This window comes from Lontra canadensis, unplaced genomic scaffold (genome assembly GCF_010015895.1).
Source record: "Lontra canadensis isolate GAN:19392208 unplaced genomic scaffold, GSC_riverotter_1.0 scaffold1, whole genome shotgun sequence".
NCBI lineage: Eukaryota > Metazoa > Chordata > Mammalia > Carnivora > Mustelidae > Lontra > Lontra canadensis.
In genome coordinates, this window is record NW_022630995.1 from 64,441,058 (window position 1) to 64,463,183 (window position 22,126).

Here is a 22,126-nt window from a genome sequence, read left to right on the forward strand (position 1 = left end):
GGGTCTGAGCCGGGGTCTGGGTCTGAGCCGGGGTCAGGGTCCAAACTGGGGTCTGGGGTCCAAGCTGGGGTCAGGGTCTGAGCTGGTGTCCAGTGTCTGAGCTGAGGTCCAGACTCTGAGCCGGGGTCTGGGTCCATGTCTGTAGTCCTAGTTTCTGGCAGGAGCTGCCTCAGGACTCTGAGGAGGAGAATGTCTGCCTGTCAAGGACTAGATTTAGGGAGAAGGAGGGGCGCCTATGGACGCTTGGAGAATGCCCTAGAAGTTCCTGCAGAAGGCTTGGCTGAGGGCTTCAGGGCTCTACCCCTCCCAAGGTACAGACTTTCCCAAGGGAGGGACTCAGAACCGGTTTGGGGACTTTCCAGTGCTTCCTGGGGCCCGTTCATCTTGAAGGAAGCCTTTAACCCTCTTCCATGCAAAAGATGCTGGGGAGACAGGGACCCAGAGTGTCAGTGTGGGTTTAAGGGAGCGCAGAGTGCCAGGTTCCCCCTTGAGGAGCCCTTGCCAGGGGATCCTTGTCCGTGTGGCTCTCCAAACCTCCGTTTCCTTGCTTGACTCCCTGAGGCTGCAGGGAGGACGTGGCCAGGCAGCCTCCTGTCCTGACTGTGGGCTCTAGCTCGTGGCACGCAGCCGTCAGTCCCTGGGCCTCCGCAGACACATGTGCTTTCCCTGTGATGGTAGCCGTGCCCGCGGTGTCCACACTGGTTAGAAAATGTGTCTCTTGCCTTTGTCCTGGGAAGCCATCCCTCTTCCCCAAAGGTGCCTGCTCCTTGGCCAGGGAAAGAGCCTCCCTGGGGTGGTTTAATGGCTTCCTCTGCCGCGCCCTCGGGGGGACGGAGAGGCTGCCCGAGGAGGAGGGCGTGAGCGGAGAGCTCTGGAGACGCTGAGGCTGTGGACAGCCGGGCAGCACCCACACGTACCCGCACATCCTACAGTTCAGTGAGACACCACCCGTCCCTGTGATGGGAAAGAGACCAAGGCGAGTTCTCTCTCTCTGAATTGCTGCCTGAAGAGAATTAAAATCAGGGTTTGGTGCTGGAAGACCCAAGGATCTGATTACAGCGAATACCCCAGACTCGGATGGGACTTGCTCTCCAGAGCTCCTGGGAATTGGGCTGTGGTTTCTCTGGCTGCTTGTCTCGGGCCTTAGAGACTCGGGGCATCTCCTCTGGCACCGGGAGAACCTGAGACCCCAGCTGTGTGCAGGTGCCTCGGGGTGTGGGGGAGGACCTGAGAACCCAGCTGCCGGCACTGCCCTCGGGCGGGTGACCCTGGACAGTTGCCACCTCCATACCCATCTGCCTCAGTCCAGCGATGGTGGTAAGACTCACGCCGGGAGGGCTGTAACCCCTGGATCCAGCATCTCCTTGGCAAGTGACGATTGGAATTTATTACAACAGTCGTGCCAGGCACCAGAGGTGTCGCAGGTGTCGGGAGGCACTCAGAGTCCTCCAAATCTGATTCCACCGTCTGCACGGGGCAGAGTGAGGCCCAGGGAGTGATGGACTTTCCCAGAGAGACTTAGGACTGGGCTGTGCGGGCCTGCCCCATGCCCACCCTGCAGTGGGGACACTGGTTTGGAAAGTCCCGTGGCCTAGAAAGCTCATGTTCTTCCTCTGGAAGGCTCTTGGGGTGCACTTGCAGAATATGGGTATGCCCCGGAGTTGGGGTGCACAGTGCAGAGTCAAGACCCTGGCTTGGGGTGTGCTGTGTGGATTTGGGGTGCGATGTGCAGAGTCAGTGCTGGGCACAGTTGGGGAAGCCCTTGGAAACTACCCCCGGCTTGGGGCCAAGAGCACAGCTGTGGAGACAAACAGGATACAGGGTCCTGGGTCCCCAGCAGGGGACAATGGCCAGGAGAGGAAATGTGTCCAGGCCCTTTTATGGATGTAGAGCCCATCTGGGATTTCTTTCAGTATAATTTCCAGAAAAACAGAGAAGAAGCCAGGCATCTCGTGTTTTGCACATTGTGGGGTTCTGAACGTGGGCTGAAGGTCCCAGCTCACAGACAAGGGACGGAGGCTGAGAGGAGCAGGGGCTCCTCCCTCCTGTAGTGGGTTGGAGAGGTGCCCATACCCAGCTTCCGCCTATGGCCCCCCGGGCCCTGCCCCGCCCCAGGGCTGAGAAACCAAAACCCCAAGGTCCTGTGGCCAGCACAGCAGAGCTGTCCGGCAAGGTGCTGTGCCTGGACACAGGTGCCCACCTCCCACCCCATGCTGCAGCCTGAGCTCTTCCCTCCAGTGAACTGCCCAGAGGGTGGTGGAGTCGGGGGCTGGGGGAGGCTGTGGGCCCATCTGCAGGTCCCAGGTGCCAGTGCCAAGGGGAGCTGGGGCACCTGAGTCTGGAGAGAGGAGGCAGGCTTGCCCAGGAGAATGCCCCCAGCGGGGGAGCACCCACCCTCCGGAATACGTGCAAGGAATCCAACTCCTGGTCCTTGCGAGGGGTAGGGCATCACCGTTTCCACGGCTGTGAAGACAGAGGCTCAGGGAGCTGGCTGCACAAGGCTGGAGGCAGAACTGGACTAGAGAGGAGGGTGGGAGAGGGAGGGGCAGGTGTCTTCCAGGAAGGGGTGATGAGGACTTACCCCCATCCCCAGAGGAGCTTCGGGACAGGGTACCTGGACCTCGTTTGCACCCCCCACCCCGGGCCCTAAAGGTGGGCAGGAGGACGGGGCCTCCTGAAGGCCAGCAGGTCGCTGAGGCCGAGGGGAGCCGTGACGGGTGATCAGGCAGGTGGACATCAGCGTTCATGAGCCACCCTGTCCTCCGCCCACTTCCTGTGCCCTTTGGCATCTGGGAGTATGGGGCGGGATGGTGGCCCCACAGGTGTATCCATGGGAACCTCCAGACATGATCTTGTTTGGGAAAAAGGTCTCTGTGGATATAATTAAGGTAAGGGTCTTGAGACGACGTGGGCCCCAGATAGAACACGAAGGAGAAGAGCCACAGGGAAGGTGGCCGGCTGCTGATGAGGGAGATGGAGTGATGTGGCCAGGAGCCCAGGTGTGCCCTGGGGCCCTGGAGGCTGGAAGAGGCAGAAGGACCCTCCTGGAACACCCAGAGGAAGCATGGCCTGGCCCACACCTTGGTTGAGAATTCTGGCCTCCAGACTGGGAGGGATTAGGCCTGGGTGACTTTAAGGCTCCCAGTCTATGGAGCCTTGTCCCCGTAGCCCCAGGGCATTGTCGAAATGACCATCACAGCTGTCCTTCAGAGAGACAACTCCCACTCCACGGAGGGGACAGCCCAGCTTTGAGTGGCCACACCTGCTCCCAGTGGAAAGGAGGAGCTGCCAGTGGGAGCTGCCGCCCCCAGTATCTGGAACCCACTGTGTAGCTTCCAATTGGCCCTTTTAGTCAGCTGGCGGTTATGGGGACGGTGAAAAAGTCCTCCCCGACCCCTGGATCCCTCTGTGTGGTCTCCATGCAGTGGGACCTGGCCGGGCTGGGTATGCTGGGGGCCCAGGTGTTAGGCCTGTCTCTGTGGTGACCTGCTGTCCCACCCCCGAGGTGAGTAGCTTGCCTGTTCTTGGTCTCCATGGCCCGCTCTGCCCAGTGAAACGCCTGGGCTCCAGCCCCGTGGGGAGGGAGGGGACTTCAGGACTTTGGGGCAGCAGCGCATGACCCCAGGATGGGCAGCATTGTGTCACCTGGAGGCAACTCAGCCTGGAGCACTGGTTTGGCCCCATGTCATTCCTGGTGACTCTTACCTGGAGGGGTGTCTGGTTGTCATGGGTGGGGTCTGGGGGGTGGCCTGGGGCAGACTGGCATCTAGTGGGCGAGGCCAGAGATGCAGCTGGGATCCCAAGTGTGCACAGCAGCCCCTCCCCCGTGACAAAGAGGCATCACCCACATGTCAGTGGTGGCAACCTTAGTGCCCTGGCCTGAGGGCTCAGCATCTGTCAGACTTGGTTCTGGGCCCTTCTAGTCATCACTGGCCTTGGGCATATCCCATGACCTCTCTGACCTCGGTTTCATGTCTGCAAAGCAGTCACATGACCACCGAATTAGAGATTTTTCCTGGTGTTAATCCAGGCTGTGTGTGCACGCCTGGTCTATCCCACACAGAATGGAGGAGGAGGTCGCTGTCCGGCTCCCGATCCCTGGGGCTGGGTGGGAGCTGAGCCCCTGCCTCAGGGAGGGTGTGAGGCTGCCCGCAGTTCATTTCCTGCTTGTCCCAACTCCCTGGAGCCCAGAGCCCCAGGGCGGGTCCCAGACCCAGTGGGAGGTCAGCAAAACGGGGGCGGGTGGGGTTCTCTGGTCTGAGAGGCTTCTGTCCCTGGTGGGCCAGTAGGCCGGGGCAGCACCTGGACAAGGGAAGAGGGTGCACGTGTGTCTGTGTGTGCGCGCACGTTTGTTGTGTGCGCGCACATTTGCTGTGTGTGTGCAAGTGTGCGTGCATGTGGGCATCTTTGCGTGTGCTCACGCATGTTGTGTCATGTGCATGTAATACACGTGTCATGTATGAATGTTGAGTGTGCACACGTGCCATGTCACACGCATGTGTATATGCGTATCGCGTAGCAATGCTGTGTGTGCGGACGTGTGTTGTGTGTCGTGAATGTGTGTACACGTGTGTGTCGTGCATGAGTTGTGTTGTGGTGTGTGTGTGTGCCCATGTGTGGTGTGTGTGTGCACTGAGTGGAAGAGGAACAGAGTAGAGCTGAGGGTGGCGGGGCCGTGGGGCGGGCAGCTGGGCACTTCCCCAATCCTGGGGGCCGGGGCGGGAGCTGGGGTGTTCCCTGGCCTCTGTCTCCGAGCTGGTGGGGGCTGGGCTGTGGGTGGGACGGGGCCTGGAGCCTGTCCAGGGAGGAGCTCAGGATCAGCATGAGGCGCCCTGGGCCTGCTTCTCACTACCAGCCCCAGCTGGGGTGCGGTGCAGGGAGGAAGTGTGGCAGGAAGCAGGGGGTGGTGGTGGCCGCTGTGCAGCCAGCCAGGCCGTGGGCGGCCGCCGCCTGTCCTGGCCACCAGAGACAGCCCGCAGGGCCAGCCAGCCAGGAGCCAGGAGCGGCCCCCCGGGGGCTTGCCATCCTGCTGCCTCCCACCAGGCCGGGAGCTGCCTCTGGGGAGTGGGAAGCAGGTACCAGGGGGCACTGGGGCGGGCGGGACGAGGATGGTCTGGGCAGGTATGGTCCGTGGAGCTGGGGCCTGCTGCGCACAGGGGGCTCAAAGACTAGCCTTCCACTTTCACTTTCTCTAAGACTCTTCTGCTTCTTGGGATGGTGGGGAGCAGAGCTGAAGTCCGGGGAGTCCAGAAGGCTGTGGGCGCCCGGGAGGAGACCGCAGCCAGCCGACAGAGCCCCTTGCTTCTGTGATCTGGCTTGACATCCCCCCTTCCCGCGGGCACTCAGCGTGTGCCAGGGTCTGGATGAGGCGCAGAGCCTAGCCAGCAAGAAGGGAGTGGGCCCCCACCCTGAGGAGGTTGCCACATGGGGCAGACACCCCAATGGACACCACGAGACAGCCCAGGGCGGCTCTGTAGCTCTGACCTGGTCGGTCTGAGGTCACCACCCCAGGGCCTCTTTTCCGTCTGCTGTGGGGATGCAGGGGCACCAACCAGATGGGTGTGGGGGAGGATATGGACCCAAGACTTGTCATGCCAGGTCCTGTGCTGTGTGTATGCTCCCAGCACACCACTGAGATCCTCTCTTGGCTTCCAGCTCCCCCCCTCCGCCAGCCAGCTCTGTCTGTGGCAAAGCAGCATTGCTGAGAGTAGGTGGAACTGGCTGGTGCTGGGAGCTATGGCCGGAACTCCTGGTGAGAGGCCGGGCGGGGCCGAGGCGGGGTGCCTGCAGGGTGAGGGCAGGCCCTCCAGCCTGTGTTGGAATCCCATCTGAGCCGCTTGGCAGGCTGTGTCCCTGGGGCAGCTCACTGAGCCTGGGAAATGGGCACAGTGGTGTCCCCGCCCACAGGTCATCAGGAAGATGAGATGGACATGCTCAGTTGGCACCTGAGGGTGGCGGCTGTCCGGTGATGGTCAGGGCCACCGTCGGGGACCAGGACGCATGATGTATGGTACGTTGTGTGCCCATGATTTTCACAGGATGCTGCTGTGTAGGTGAGGTCCACCTGGCCCCCCCGCAGAGAAGGAGAAGGCATGGGGTCACAGGTGAACAAGTGTCCCTGGGCTCGGCACGCTGGGGGGCTCACGGTGATGGGAACTGGCTGTGGGGGAGGGTCCTTCTCTCCTCTTCTGGCTCCTGGGGCTCTAGGTGCTCCCGGGCTCCTGGCCACACCCCTCCATCTGGCCTCTGTGGTCCCATGGGCCCCCCGCCCCGTGTCCGTCTGCGTCCCTCCTCCCACAAGACACCGTCACTGGATTAGGACCCCCTCCCCACCGGTGTAGTGTGACCTCATCCTAATAAGTCAGATCTGCAAAGACCCCATTTCCAAGTAAGGGCACGTTCCGAGGTACCAGGATCTGGGGGGGTTACCATTCAGTCCCAACCAGGGGTGACCACACGACCCCTAGAGGTGCTTCGTGGTGAAGTAGACAAGGCCTCCATGGGCCCACGAAGTATTGGTTCTGTATGAGCCCCGTGAGGGCTCCGATCAGACCTGCTCAGGGCTGGAACAGGACTGCCTCTCCCTTTGTGGAACCCACACATACTCGGTCCCACCTATGATCTGGAGTGCCATCAGTGTAGTTTGTCGACCTCGTCATGGGGCAGGCGTGTTTGCTCTCACGCTCCTGGTGGGGGTGGGGGGCAGAGTGAGGCAGGGAGCGCTCTCCCAGACCGGTAGGAGCGCAGCTCGGTGAGGCCAGGCGGTTACAGGAACCGGCGGGGAGGGGACTATCCTGCACAGATTGGGCCCACTTCCTCATCTCTGCCGGGGACTAGGAAGTCCCACACTGAGATTGTCGCTGGGGCCCGGCCTGCTCAGGCCCATCATCACTGGGCAGGTGGGAGGGTCTTCGAGCCGGAGAAGCCTTCCCTTTCCTCAGGAAGCTGTCTGTGAGGCAGTGGGGAGCAGGCCCTCTGGTGGGACTCAGGCACTGATGGGCCAGTCCTGACCCGGGGCGGAGGCGGGCAGGACGAGCAGCTGCCACAGGATGGGGCAGGATCCTGGGAGATGCCTGGCTGGCTGCTGGGGGGATGTGGCCCGGCGGGGTGGGAGGCTCAGACCCCCTGTGTGGGCTTCAGAAGGGAAGAGAAGCGAGAGGGCAGGCTGGCCTCCAAGCCCTTGTGCGTCCTGGCCCCGACCCCCGACTGTGGCTGGCCCTGTGCGGTAGCCGCGAGGGCCGGGATCCCAGTGGGTGAAGCCAGAAGGGAAAGCACCACCAGGTTGGGCTCTGCTGGGGTCCGGGGAGGGCGGCCAGCACACAGAGCTGTGTCCCGAAAGGTGGTGGGGGTCTTCAATGCTTTACGAACATGGAGACAGCCCAGGGACCAGAGCTTGCGGGGTGCCAGGGCCTGAATGACATGTAAGCCGTTTGACAAGGCTGTGTGAAGAAGGTTCTGGGCATCTGTGGTTCCGAAGGGCCTTCTTCCCCTGGAACAGGAAGCAGCCGCCTTGCCCGCTGCTCCCTGGGCCAACAGCTCTGCTGGAGAGGAGCTGCTAGTCAAGCTGTGTGTGGGGTCCCCTGCGTGCTCCTGGGGGTCAGGTGCCGCCTTCTCCCCCCCCCCCCCCCCCGGCTGTGCCCCATCCCTCCGAGGTGGTTCCAGATCGGACTCAGGTCCCTGTTGGGGGTGGGGATAGGGGCTGCTGGAGGCATGGCTTCTGTAAGCCTTGGGGGCCTCGGGCTGCTAGGGGCCTGTGGGTCCCTCTAGAGGAACAGACAGCCCTCTTCACCCCCATTTCTCTGCAGTGAGGGGCTGTTTGGGACCAAGGCCGTGGGAGGGGCAACCAGATTAGTTCCGGTCAGAAACGTGGGGTGTCCTGCTTCTGCAGCTCCCGGGGCCACTCCAACTTTTCTGTCTCTTTCTTGTCTTTTTCATTTGGATTGTAGAAGCAATCCTGGCTTGTGATGGGCTGAAAGGCCGGCCTTGCCAAGCCCCAGCAGTGATGATTCTAGACACTTAGGGGAGGCTCCAAGGGGCTACAGACTGGGCGAAGCCCCTGTGGGCTGAGGCTCCCTCAGGTCCTGTCCAGGGAACCCAGGAGGTGAACTCAAGGGCTGAGCAGTGCCCCTGGGACTCCTGCTGGGGTCTGGTGCACAGAGGCTTTTGGGACGGGAGGACACAGGTGGCTGGACTGGGTGTGTCTGGTGCCAGGCAGTGGCTCCCACGGGACCCCTGGCCTCAAATCCCCAAGGACCAGGAAGGAGGGTTGGGCAGGGGGCCTCGATACTGACCCTCTGTGTTCTGTCCAGCTTGGGAGGAGCAGACGACAGGAGGGATTGGCCGGCTCCCCTGGGATCAAAGGGTTGGGAGTCTGGGGGTCTGGGAACCCGTTTTTGCTCTGCAGCCGCCTAGCTATGTGGCTGCTTGGGCCACCCGTGCTTTGCCTGGTCAGTTCTGAGCCCTTGGGACACCTTGGGAGCCAAGGTGACCTCGGGCCTCTGGCTGGCTCTGCCCACCCCACCCCCACCCCCATCCCCATGCTTGTGGCAGTGAGGATGGCCACCTGTCAGGCTCTCTGCACGTGGTCTCCATGGCCCGAAGGGCCTTGCTGACTGCCCAGCCCTCTCCCCTCTCCTCCAGTGTTGCCCGTCACAGAACTCGCCCTGGACTAGCAATAGCACATACAGGAGGTGACGAACCCCTGTGTCTGAGGCTCTCTGGGGACCTGGTGCATGTCCAGTTCTTGGGGGAGGTCTGGAGGGAGGTGGGAACAGGACCAGGGGCTGGTGGGGGCTGTCCAGGCTCTGTCTTGACCTGTGTCCATCATGGGGGTCCGGCTCCCCACCATCCACCAGGATGGGGGGTGGCCAGGAGGAAGCCTGGTTTGCTTCTGGGTTGGCATTGTTGTCCCCGGAGAGGGAGCAGGAGGGTTCCTTCCTGTCCCCGGGTGCTCTGTGCAGAGGGAATCCCTGCCGGGCTGTCCTGGGTTTGGTTTGAAATCTGAGAGCTCAGTATCAGGGCTCAGGGGGGCCCACAATGAGGGGGTTCCCTTGCTTGTGCGATCTAGCTGTACTCTTGGCAATGTTCTGGGCAAGCCAACAGGATCATTCCTTGTCTTCTCTGTCCCCGAGGCTGCTCCTGTCCCTGTGGCTGCAGTGGGAAGTCTGCCCCTGCCTTCCCCAGCCCTGGCCCCCCTCTTGCCACCTTTGCCTCCGCCGCTGCCCCCACGTGTCCCATCTGAAAGGGGATTTAGTGTTCTGTGTCCTGAGTGGTGACAAAGCCCCAACCCCAGGAGCACGGTCTGTGCATCTATAACAGCCTCTCGTCTCTGACCCCAGGAAGGAGTGAGGCATAATGACCGCTCTCTTGGTGGTGGGGGGCGGGGGGGGGGCGAGGCACCCTGGAGTGGGGAGCCATTGCCCATTCTGCCTCATTCTGCCTCAGCCACTTCCTTCTTCTCTGCCATCCGCCCCCTGCTTCCTTCCCTCCCTGGGCGGCCCTTCCTTCCTGACCCATGACATGGGATGGTGTTCCGGGGCCCTTCTGGAGCCCAGGCCTCTTCCGGTGGGCAAGGGAGAGCCCCCTTGAGCCAGCTGAACCCCGGGGTTAGTAGTATAGGGAGCAACAGGATCTCCTGGGAACCCGAGACCAGATCACAGCAGAACCGGTGCTTGTGGGAAACGGAACTAGATGGGAGTCTCTGGGGGTGGGGGGTGTCTGTTCCGGCCGGAGCTGAACGGGACGTGTGGTGGGCCTGCTCATGTCCGAGGCACCTGGGTGTCCCCCGAGGACTTCTGCTCTGGTTCCCATGTCTGTCCTGCATTGGTGGGAATGTTCGAGCAGCCATAACAAGTCAGGCTCTGAGCTGCTTCCTGGGGTCCGTGGGTGAGCTGGAGCGGGAGCCCCACCTGCCTGCATGGCTTCCAGCCACTGCACCTGGGCAACGCTGGCCCGTGTCTCCGAGAGAGCCTGCGGCGGGCCTCATCGTTGCTGGAGAAGCAACAACAGACTCAATGGCAGAGCTCTGACAGACGTGCAGAGGGCGGCCTGGCGAAGGAGAGGGCATCTCTCCTCCCGACCCCAGCCCTTGTGGCAGTGTTCTCGGGCACCTGCCTGTGTTCCCGGGGAGACCTCCCTGCTGACCAGCACCCTGTCCTCTTCTCTCAGTGGCCAGCGGGCATGCGGAGCCCCCAGTGCTGAGGCCACTGCTGGGCATGGAGGGCCCAGTGGAGGAGCCAGCCCCGGAGGGGAGAGGGCCCACGGCTGCACCCTCGGGAGGCAGCGGTGGTGGTGGCCGCAAGGTGCCAAGAGTGGCCATGAGCGCATCGGTCGTCTGGGAGCGAGCAGGGCCCGAAGAGGCCAAGGCTGTGGTCGGAGGTGGTGAGTACAGTGCGCGCCATCTGCCCATGGTCCCACAGCCCACGAATGGTGCAGGGTCATTGTGTGTGTGGGGACAGACACCTGTGCCCAGTGAGTCACTGTGAGGGACGAGGGCCCCAATAGTATTTCTCCAGGAACACGAGTGTGTCATTGATAAGAAAACCGGCACGTCAAAGGTGGAGGGTCCAGAAAGTTCTGGAACGGCTGCCCCCCCACCCCAGGCTGAGAGGGCACGTGACCCCTCGGTGAATGACAGGTTCAGATGGGCTGAGATACAGCCCTGTCAGCCCCAGAGCCAGGGTTCCTTCTGGGCTGCCCCCTTCCGTCTGTGGTCAGCAGACAGTCAGCAGACGGTCAGCAGCAGGACAGCAGCCCCCGAGCAAGTCCACATCTCTGTCCCCAGACATGTAGCAAAAGTGATTTTGCGGGTGGGGTTAAGTGAGAACCCTAAGATGGGAAGGTAAGCCCGGGGTCAGAATTGGAGACCCTGATGTTGGCCTCGCTTCCAGCTTGGAAGGTAGAATCAGAGCCACAGGCCAAGGGTGCGGGCAGACTCCCCTGGGAGCTGGGGACACGCTCTCCCTACGGAGCCTCCAGGAGGCACCAGCTCTGCTCATGCTTTGGTTTTAGCTTGAGATGGTTCCAGAATCCAGCCCAGCAATACAACACACTGGTTTGTTTTCAGAGGCCTCCAAGCGTGGTCTTTTAGAGCCAGGGAGAGCCTCACACCCCCTCTGTCCTCCTTGGGCCTTTGTGACCTGGGGGCAGGGGACGTGAGGGGTGAGGGTGTGTATTGGTGTGGACACACCTCGTTTCTTCCAGATTACTGGGGGCAACAGCTCAGAGTTGCCTGTTCTGACCTTGACCCCACTGTGCTCTATTGGTCTGACCTTGACCCCCACTGTCCTCTGTTACAGATGCCACTCCTCCCCCTGGTGGCTCCGGGCCGGCTGCTGGGAGCCCTCCAGTCCAGATGGGCACGTACCCCACAGGTAGACCTGCGTGGGCACCACAGAGTGTGGCAGGGTTTAGTCTGGGTGGAGCTGTGAATGTGGGCTCCCTGGGTGCGCCCCCTTGCCACTGCAGATTCAGGAATGTCTAGTCCCCAGACCCCCAAACTGGGGATCACTGTGGGAGGAGGGAGGATGCTAACGTGAAGATGGCCAGGTCCCGCGCCCAGGTTCCGATTTGGCCTTGCTGGGAGATAGGGCCCAGGATTGCACTTCGGCTGGGGGCCTGAAGGCCGAGTCCACTGCCCCAGAGGCTGGGCCACAGGAGGGGGTGAGACTCTGGGGAGGGGTCGCATGTGGGACCTGTGGGAAAACCAGACCAACCAGATCACTGTGTTGTGGGCGGGCGGTGGGGGGCGCAAAGGGAGGGGCAGGGCCCCTGGGAGAGGTGGCCAAGACAGCGTCTGGGGAGGGGGCTCCGAGGATGAGCAGGATTTCTGCACGGTGCACACGAGGGGAGGCAGCCCTGTGTGGTAAAGGAAGATGGGGCGGTAAGAAGCCCCCGGACCCTGAGACCCCACTCGCGGCCCCCAGCGGTGGTGGCACAGAAACCCCAGTGTTGCTGGCGGTTCACCTCGGTGTTGACACCCGCCCGTCTTCCCACATTCCTTCCGGGACCCGGTGCTGCCTGTGGTCACTCACGATGACCAGGGGGTGTTGAGCAAGCAGCAGATTATTTTGGGTCTGAAAATGCCGCCCGCCCTCTTATGGGAGTAGGAGGCGTCATGTCTCAGAACCAGTTGTGAAATGTTGGGCTTGCTTCCTCCTGGGGGAGTGAGCCTGATTCCAGACTCCAGAGGTCTCCATACTGCTCTCCTCTTCCTCCCCCTCCTCCTTGGTCTCTTTCTCCCCCCTCCTTCTCTCTCCCTTCCCATCTCTCTCCTCCCCTCTCCCTTCTCCTGCTCCCTCCCCCTTCTCCCATGTCCCCTCCACCCCTTTGGAGCAGCTCATGCTCTGGGGCTCTCAGTAACACAGTTGGGGGTCCTCTTATAGGGGGCAGGGATGGGGGCAGGCAGGGAGTAGATTTGAGAGTAGATGTGAACTGTAGGGCAGCCTGTTGGAGGCCAGGATTTGGTCTGGAAAGAGTGCTCCACGTGGACCACGTGCAAAGGCCCTGGGGCAGTGTGTGTTTTGCGGGGAGGGAGGGTGCTTTGATGTCCTAGAGAGCCTGGAGCAGCTCCAGCCTAGAAGGGAGGGAGAGAAGAGGTGATGGAGGCAGAGTAGAGCCAGAGGCTCGAGGCTGTGCTGGTAGGAAGGTAGAAAGAGCTTACATCTTGCTGTCCCTGAGAAGGAAAAGCCTGCAGCCATGCCACCCAGAATGGGGGCCACACAGTTTATGTTTGCATTTAACTTAAATAACATGAAAAATCTGATTGCCACAGTTGCAGTGGCTCGACATGGCTGGAGGTGGCCTGGGAGGGTTGAGAGTGGGGCGTACAGCCAGCCAGAGCTCCCTGTAAGGGGGCCCTGGGGCTCTCCGTGGACCAGAGGACTGCGTGGTGGGAGGGCAGGGCCTGGACAGCTGCCTGGGGCAGACCTATAGGACCTGGGCCACAGGAGGGGGCCCACCGTGGCTTCGCCTGGTTTTGCAGTTCACGGGGGGTGGGGGGACCCGGGTGCTATGTGGTGCAGGGAGGTGTCCTTGGTCTGAGCCAGGTGGGCTGGGGGCCCCTTTGGGAATGGGAACGACGGCATGTGGTTGGGGTTGGCTTAGGGGACAAGATGGTGAGTCCTGGGACATCTGTGGGTGATTTGCTGGAGCTTGAATGCTCCTGTCTGGTGCGGTGGGGAGGTCGGGGCTGGAGGTCACAGTGACTCTGGTGACTTTGCTGAGTGCTGGCTCTGTGCTGCCCGTCCCAGACCTGACCTTGCAGCTATTGGCCGTGCGGAGGAAGACGGGGCTGCTGGACCCCAGCCTGCAGCAGACGGTGAGGAGCCGGCTCCGCCTGCTGGAAAATGACAGCCGGGAGGTGGCCCGTGCACTGGGGGTGAGTGCAGCTTCCCAGGGGGCCTGGGAGGTTGGAGGGGGTGGGGCCCTTTGGAGGGGCTCCAAGGCTGAGAAGGGGGACAGAGGACGGGGTGGACCTAGGAGGAGGGCCCTTGATGCCCAGGCCTCTGTTGCTGAGGGGCCAAGGCCACAAAAAGGGAGGATGCCCCTGGAACTCACCACGTGGTGGCACTGTGATTGTCCCTGGCTATTCTCCTGGATGTCTGGGTCAGGGAGCCACTGATCACACCTGCAGATCCAGCCACATGTGGCCTGTGGTGCTCCCAGGGTCTCCTCCCTTTCTCCGTGCTCCCGACCCTGCTGAGATTCTTAATGTCTCTGTCATTAAGCGGAAGGGACTGGCGTGTGCTGATCTTAACTCTGATGATGGGGCCAGGCCCCTGTTGGCCTCTGCACAGGGGACTTTCAGGCAGGACCATGGCCAACAAGGGGGCTGACCTGGGCAGCCACCAGGTGACCTTGTAGTCAGCCTGCCTGACCTTGGCCTCTGTAAACCCAGTTTCCCCAGCCACCCATCAGGGATGTTTGGTGAGGTGTGGATCCTGCAAACGGCCCGGGAGTCTCAGCCCAGTGCTCTGCCGCGGGGCCGTCCTGGGTGATGCCAGGCCAGGGGCAGAACCCCAGCCATGCCATGTACTTGAGGGTCAGACCCCAGATAAGAAACGTGGCCTTAGTTTCCGGTCTGTCAAGCGGATCCCAGAGTAGCACCCTTCCCCCGCACACAAACCCTGTGCCTTCTAAATGCTGGTGTTCAGTTCATGCCTGATTGCCCCCCGGGCGTTCATGGGATGGGAGTCAGAGGAGGGGGGCGCTGGAGTCCGGACAATCCCTGCATCGGTGCTGTGGGAAGGGCTGGGAGGCAGGGTTGGGTTGCACAGTGCTAAGAGCCCAGCCTGCTGGGAGAACCTGCTTGTTGTGGAGGGCGGGGTGGAGCATGGAGCCCCCAGGGGCTCCAGGAAGGAGCAGGGCTTGGCACAGGCACTGGGGAGCCATGGCTGGCTTGAGAGCCCCCCTTGGGTCGTAAAGGAATTGGTTCTGGGCTTCCACCCCTGCCTGGTCACGTGTGCAAAATTTTTCTGTTGTGCGGCTCTGTCCTCTGGGTGATCAGATGCCCAAAAGCCCCCCACTCGGGACTGTTTTTTTCCCCTAGGAGTTGTCAGCCAGGCTGCTATCTATCCACAGTGACCAGGCACGGATTGTGGTGACCTTTAAGACTTTCGAGGAAATCTGGAAGTTCTCCACCTACCACGCTCTTGGTAAAGTGGGGCCCCTCCCAGAGCAGTTGTGGGAACTCTGCTCAGAGGACACTTGTCACACACTGACCAGGCACTTACTGTAGTAAATCGGGCCTCAGCCAGGGATGGCTCACAGGGAGCAGCGGGATGCGGGAGTCAGTGCACACCCGCTCTTGGGGAGCGATGGTGTGACGGGAGGCGGGGCACAGAATCTGTGCCAGAAGGTGGGCCGCCTTCCGAGTCCTTCCCGGGCTGAGCTGGGTGCAGGGCTTTGCATAGCCAGACCCCGAGGGAGGCTGAGCTCAGACCCGCTGAGCACAGACAAGGTGGTTTTCAGCCCAGACAGAGAGCTTTCTTTCTAAAGCAGTCCCGTCCGTTGGGCGGCGTCTGTGGGGTCTGGCTGCGTCCTCTGGGGAACTGCTCCAATACCTCGGTCCCAGGCTGGGAGACTGGAAAATAAGAGTGACAGTGTCTTGAGGGTCTTGTGCTGGGCCCATGCCAACCCCCGGCGCATGTGCTCGCCTTGAATGCTCCTGTCCCATCTTATGAGTGAGGAGACTGAGGGTCATTCAGGTGACTTGTCCTTGTCCACATTCGCCAGGATGCAGGGAAGTCCAGGCTGTCTCCCATGGTCACACATAGCCCTGATGGTCAGACCTGGGGCCTGTCTGGGTTGTAGATGTCCCGTGAGTCCCCGAGGCAGAACAGGGCTCCCCAAGCCTTGCTTTGGAGCCCGCTGGTGACCTGGCCCATCTGGCCCCCAGGCTTCACTCATCACTGCCTAGAAAACCTGCTCGTGGACCAGGCCTTCTGGCTGCTCTCACCTAGTGAGGACGAGGAGACAGCTGTCCGTGTCCACGTGGACCAGGAGGCCTTGATACGGACGCACGAGAGCCTCCTCGCCCAGGAAGGTGAGCCGCCGCGTGGAAACGGAGACATCGGCTGGCTCCACGCTCTGTGGGGGATGCCCGGTGGGGGAGGGCCCTGGAGGCTGTGGCACACCTGGGGAGACTGATGGGGCCTCATGCAGGGAGAAGTAAGTATGGGCGACCCAGGCCCTGTCACTCTGCTGTGACGACCTGATCAGGCCCCCGGGGCATAATAGTGAAAGTGCTTCTGAAGAGGCATGCCCACCCCGAGGTCCTGACCTGAAACTGCTTTGAGTGCCAGCCAAGGTGGCCTCATCCTTGGGTGTGATTCAGCAGCAGACGGAGCCCAGAGCTGCCTGTCTTAGCCTGGCCTCAGGAGGAGTGGAGGCCAGGCTCCCAGCAGAGGTTCCCACACACAGGACCCCTGAGATCGCAGGTTGGGCCTTCAGATGGGGAAACTGAGGCCCTGAGGGTCTGAGGCTGGGGGAGGCGCACGGAGCAGGTCTGAGCAGAGCCTGGGGCCGGGGAGACCCAGCAGGGCTGCCTTCACATATGTCACCTGGCAGGATGGGCGGGTCCCACCTGGAGGACTGTCCAGCCACACTGAAGGACGCTCTCTGTCCCTCTAAAGGTCCTTTCTTTGTCTTGTGTCCTGACCACCGTGTGCGGGTGAAGACCAGCCCCCAGGGTGCAGGGAGCGGCCCCCAGGCACTCAGGCGAGCCTCGAGGGTTCTCCAGGGAGAGGCAGCCCCAGCAGTGGACCCTTCTGCTCCTGGCTCCGGCACGTCCTCTGAGGACATGGCAGCGGCAGCCGCTCCAGAAACTTTGATTCCATTTCATCAGTAGGTACCAACCTTTGTTTCTCTGCTTCCTGCCCATCCCACGGGTTGTTGGCTCATGGAGACCCACGTGTGCTCCTGTTCTGTGGCTCCTAGTGTGTGGCCGTGGGCTCCCACCTGCATGAGGAGGCTGTCATTCCCGGATGGAGCTGTGCGGGCAGGAGGGTACCATACAGAGCTCTTGCTTCACGTTCTGGCTCATTATTATTATTTTTCTCAGTAGTAGGCTTCATGCCCAGCATGGAGCCCCACATGGGGCTTGAACTCATGACCCTGAGATCAAGCCCTGAGCTGAAATCCAGAGCTAGACGCTTAGCCCTTTGGAGCCCCCCAGGTGTCCCCCCTCTGGCTTGTTCTGGAAAGCTTCTGAGGGAGCTAGCTGCGTAATGTGTACCCATAGCCAGGAGGCAACAAGGCAGATAGTCTGGGGAAGGTGAGGACGGGTAGCACAGACACTCCTCACATGCTGAATGTGGGGTGTTAACAGGGCTTGGAGCTTCCTGGCAGCCAAAGCAAAGAGAGAAATTCAATGACCTGACATTCAGAAGCTGAGAACTAACAGGCAGTGGCTCAGCTCCTGTCCTGGTGAATGGAGGGAGGGCTCCCAGAATGCCAGCCCGGGGTGGGCAGGAGGCACCTGAGTGGGGCAGCACAGGGGTCCCTGCAGGTTGTGCTGCATGCATGGGCCTGAAGTGTGTGTGTGTGTTTAATTGGCCAGGTAGTGGAATTTGCTCGGGTCCCTGGGGGCTGCTGACCTGTCCAGTCGACACAGTTTGTTTGAACTTTCCCTAAAATCCTTTCTTGTCCCACTCCAGGTGGGCTCTTAGGGTCCCCTGGGACCCCATCGACGACTCTGTGAGTGGACCTGTGACATCAGATATCCCACTGATGGGTAAATGCTTTCACTGGCCTTTCTCCCCTGGGAAAAGGGGTGGGCGACTTGGGGCAGGCACCAGCATTCTGGAAGCTTCTGTGTTCACCCTGAATCCTCCATAAGCTGGAGGAGGTGGTTAGACTCCCGTCCAGTTGGTGCTGCAATAGCTAAGGCTCAGAGAGATCCCACGGGCTGGTCCAAATTCATGTTACATGGTACGATGAAGCCAGGGCAGGTCCCCGGCTTGCTTCTTAGGTCTTCTCTTGAAAAGACAGCATGGGGTCGCCTGGGTGGCTCAGTTGGTTAAGCGGCTGCCTTCGGCTCAGGTCATGATCCCGGCGTCCTGGGATCGAGTCCCACATTGGGCTCCTTGCTCGGCGGGGAGCCTGCTTCTCCCTCTGCCTCTGTCTGCCTGTGCTCGCTCGCTCTCTCTCCCTCTGTCTCTGACAAATAAATAAATAAAATCTTTAGAAAAAAAAAAAAAAGAAAAAAAAGAAAAGACAGCATGGGCCCTTGGCTTGGGCTCCTGGTCCAGTGCTCTCTGCTCTGCCCCAAGCTGACTGCTGCAGGGATGGCCTTGTATACCTGCTCAGTGAATATAATGCCCCATGGGAGAGGGACCTGCGCTTACTGCATCTGCCCTGCGGGGTTTCCTGGCCTGACCTTGCCAGCATAGGACAGAGGAGAGATCCCTGGCCGTGGTGGGGCGGGGAGACACCCCTGGGCCTCAGTTTCTCTTTCTCAGTGTAGGGATCAAGTGCCCCCTCCAGGGACCACTAGAGGCTCAGCCCCTTGGGTGCAGAGGCCACGGTTCATCGCAGCCTTGATCCCCCATTCCTGGGAGAGAGCCCCCGGGGTCTGCCCCCAGTGCTGACCGTGTGACCTCCCCTCCCCTTACGCCCCACCCCCCGCAGCCACAGGCCTGGCCACGGCGGTGGCAGACTACCAGGGCTCCGGGCCTGAAGAAGTGACCTTCTGCGGCGGCGACGTCATTGAGGTCCTGGGCGCCCAGGTGCCCGGCCTGCCCTGGTGCCTGGGCCGGCACGGGGCCTCGGGCCAGGTCGGGTTTGTGCAGACGAGTCTCATCAGTGTGCAGGGCCAAGTATCTGAGTGAGTAGCTGAGGCCCTGCCCCTCCTAAGCCCACCCTTGTGCCCTAGTGGGGGGCTGCCGCCCTTGCCCCCTTGGCTGATGCCCTGGTGACAAACCTGGATGTGGTCCTAGATGGCGTTCTCTTCCCTGCCCTCCCCCCGCCGCGGTCCAGGCGCGGTTCGCTTGTGCCCGGAGCTGGCGTCAGCTTCCTGTCTGGACCCCCGTGTCCTTCACCATGTGAGCCAGGCAGGGGCTGTTCCCTGAAGTCGAGTGTGGTCCCGGGGCCGCCGTGACTGTCAGGGGCTGAGAAAGCAGAGGGCTCTTCTGTCCCAGTTCTCTGCTCCATCCTCCTGTGCCCCCCACCCCCGCCATGGGTCTTCCTAGAAGGACATGAGGCACTGGGTCAGGGCCCACCTCCTCCGGTGTGACCTCATCCTAGCTAATTGCACCTGCAAAGACCCTTTACTGAATTCTGCATGTCCCCACTGTGTGGCCCCGGGCAGCAGCAGGGGCGTCCTGGAGAGCGGTCCACGAGCACCGCTGTGCCCCTCTGTGGTGCCTTCCTGCTCCCTTGGCCTTGAGCTGCTGTGGTGAAGGCCTCAGACGGGGAGCCTGGCTGGCAGTCCACGGGGACTCCCAGCGCCAGGAAGGTGCGGCGAAGTCTGACGTCCTCTCCCTGTTGGAATGTGTTTCTGCACTAACTTGACCTTCAGGACCCTCTCTTTCCCAGCCCTCGTAGCTGGCGTTCCTTGGAATGCTGCCTGGGGACCCTGGGTCTAGACGATTCCCGTCACGTCTCTGGGCTGGGGTGGGGGGGGCACAACTTCTGCACTGACGGCTGGGCTCTGCATGGCTTAAACCCGCCCTGACCTTGCCCGGGCACTGAGCTGGGTGAGTTTGTCTGTCCCCTCCCTAACTGCAGGTGATGGGGCCGGTGGAGAGCCGCTAATGACCCCCTGGTTCGCTCAGCACGTGTTGACAGAATACCCATCCTATCTATTCCAGACCCTGCGTTTTCATCCTTTGTTTAGTGAGCAAACTGGTGGCCGAACTTTTCCCCGACTCTCATGCATTATTTCAGACTTAGGGTAAAGTTGCAAAGAGGGCAGGGAATTCCTGTCATCTGTCACCCAGATTGCCCAGATGTGAGTGTGTTAATGACAGTTTTCCCCATTTCCTTGCGTATGAGCCCCACGCAAGTTGGCTCTAACATGCTGCCTCTTTTCCCGGCGAGTGGGGTGGCATATCCCCGACACTGGGGCGCTCTGCTGCGTCCCCACAATCGGGAGATGACCCTGCTGCAGAGCTGCTCTGTGCGGACCACGCTCAGATTGTGCCAGCATCCCAGTCCTTGCCCTCTAAACCCAGAGAAAGTTCCAGACCACGTGGCACCAGGCTCTCCTGAATCCGAGAAAGGTCCTTTATCTCCTTGTCCTTCGGGACACCCGCCCCTGAGGAATACAGGCCTGGTGTTTGGTTGGGTGTTCAGACGCTGCTATGAGATTTTCTGCAGCGTCTCAAAATAGCTCCTTCCAGTTTCAAAGTGCTTTTCAGAGTTTCATATTATGCTGCTAATTTAGTCCTATAAGGTGCAGATCGCCTGTTCCTTCTCTCCTTGCTCTGCGTCCCGTTTTCCGTCTCCCCAACTTGGAGCAGGCTCGTGCCTGGTGTTCCTGTGGGGTGCTCTAGGGAGCACCCACACAGGCCGTAATTGGAGCCGCAGGAGCTCAGGATGGGAAGGGACTGATTCTGTCCCCAGCTGTCAACCACCCGCCTGGCAGGGGAAGGGGCACTTGAAGTGGGGCTTTGCAGGCTGCCTAGAAGCTCACTAGAGAGTGCAAATGGGTCTTCCTTAGGAAATGTGCCATTTTAAATAAAGCGCCTTCTCTTTTTCCAGTCTGGAAAATGGGATTTTCCTGAATGAGGAAGAAAGGTCATTCTTCAGCCACGAAGGGCGCTTTTCTGAGGAAGACGCCAAGCAGCTACTGAGGAGGGTTTCGGGTGTGGACGTCTGCACCATGTACAGCTTGGGTAGGTCACAAGACCTGCAGCCAGCCGCCCCCTCCAGCCAGGTGCCCAGGTCGGTTTCTGTGGGAAGATGCCCAGAAGGACAGGGGAGGGTTTGGAGCCGGGCCACTTTCCCACAGGGCCGCACTGGCTGGTGGCCTCCAGCCCTAGCTCCCCAGCCCCAGATACGGACGTCCGTCCCCCTGTCTCCTCAGTGGAGTGGGATTGTCCTGGCTTCCGTGCACTGCTCACGGTAACCCCCCCCCCGTTCCCTTTCCAGGAGGCCCGGCTTCCTCCGTTGGTCCATAGAGTGCATGAATGCCAACCTCTGGGCACTTGAAAGTGACCAACAGATGCTCTTGCTGCCCGTGGGGCTTCTGGGGCAGTAGACAGGCCAGGCACAGAGAGGGGGACAGAGAAAGGGGCCCGGAGATGCCTCCAAGTGACCCTGAGGCTCCTTGCTGCCCGAGGAGCACTGGCCTAGGAGCTACTATCCCCCTGCGGGGGCGGGGGGTTGGCACGCAGGCCTGGGGCTGGCCCACTGCCCACAGGCCTCCCCTCCCATGGTCTGTGTGGGAGCGATTATTCTCCCATCGCAACAGGGCAGGCCTGGGCTCGTATGGCTGGGGTCTGGCAGGGTCGCCTGACCTCTCAGGGGACCAGGGCTGGACCCCAGGGCTGCCACCCCTTAAAGATAATGCTTCTCCCTTTCACCACACCACCCTGTCCTCAGGGGAGCCACGGCCGTGGGTGAGGTGGGGAGCACGTCAGCAACAACAGGGGGAATGGCGCTGGAGCAGACTTGCTGGTCGATGGCCGGCACATTGTGGTAGCCGGTTCCTTCATCCCGCAGATGGAGGGGCGTACACGTGTGCGCGCACACACACACACACACACACACACCCCTACACATCACGTGTGCAAACACGCACACACATCACACACCTGTCCACCGTGCATGCATATCCATGCACACACCCACACAGCATGTATGCAAACACGTGTGCACATGCCTGCACGTCACACACATGCACACATACATCTACACATCATACACGCACACACCACACCTCTATGCCATGCATGCACATACATGCACATACATGTGCAAACACACACGTGTACACACATACCACACACATCGCACTGCACATTTGCACACATACTTCTCACGGTCTGCATGCTGACATGCGCCGTGGGAACTTCTCCACCAGCAGCCGAGTTAACCTTTCTGGGTTCCCACGGACTGGTTTCTCTTCCTCGAAAGGCAAACTCATATCTCAGCTGAGCATGTAAGGCCGGCATAAGATGTCTTCTTTTGTCAGGAAGGCTGTTGGCACCAGTCAGTTGGTGGGGAGGGGGGTGCACTGGGGGAGAGAATCTTTTCTGCAGGGGGCCGTGGAGCTTCCCGTGAGCATGCACATTTGTCATAGCTGATGTCACACTTCATAGGACGTTTCCCAGCCAGCTGCTAGCATCAGCCCATTTTCAGGAGGTGGAAAACGAGGCTTTGGGAAGGCCTGGCCCTGGCACGAGGAGGATGGGGATGTAGGTGGAGCTCCCCCGGTTCCTAGGGAGAGCCCGTGAGGCTGAGGGCTGCCTGTGATGGGGAGCACGCCCCTGTTCCCAGAGCAGTGGCCGCAGAAGCACGTGGTCTCGGGGGAGGGTAGGGGCAGGCAGAGCCTGCTAGTTGGGGATTCTCATCCCCTCGACCAGGGGAGGCCCCAGACCCACAGCCTCTTAGGCTGCTGCAGTGTTCCTGTCCCAGAGTCACCGCTTCCTCCCGACATGGCCTCTCCTGAGGTGCTGGCCGA

The 22,126-nt window shown here is 61.1% G+C and overlaps 1 protein-coding gene across 2 annotated transcripts in view; it reads left to right on the forward strand.

Annotated features, from left to right (window-relative positions):
- Positions 1-10,183: 10,183 nt before the first annotated feature.
- Positions 10,184-22,126, forward strand: part of SH3TC1 (SH3 domain and tetratricopeptide repeats 1) — a 29,381-nt gene continuing 17,438 nt past the window's right edge. For both annotated transcript variants that reach the window (XM_032855683.1, XM_032855693.1), the window contains exons 1-9: positions 10,184-10,380; positions 11,298-11,372; positions 13,251-13,378; positions 14,549-14,654; positions 15,398-15,544; positions 16,134-16,344; positions 17,157-17,233; positions 18,130-18,325; positions 20,203-20,336. In XM_032855683.1, the coding sequence (XP_032711574.1) occupies positions 10,215-10,380; positions 11,298-11,372; positions 13,251-13,378; positions 14,549-14,654; positions 15,398-15,544; positions 16,134-16,344; positions 17,157-17,233; positions 18,130-18,325; positions 20,203-20,336 (1,240 nt within the window). In that variant the 5' untranslated portion in view covers positions 10,184-10,214. The remainder of the gene's footprint in view (positions 10,381-11,297; positions 11,373-13,250; positions 13,379-14,548; positions 14,655-15,397; positions 15,545-16,133; positions 16,345-17,156; positions 17,234-18,129; positions 18,326-20,202; positions 20,337-22,126) is intronic.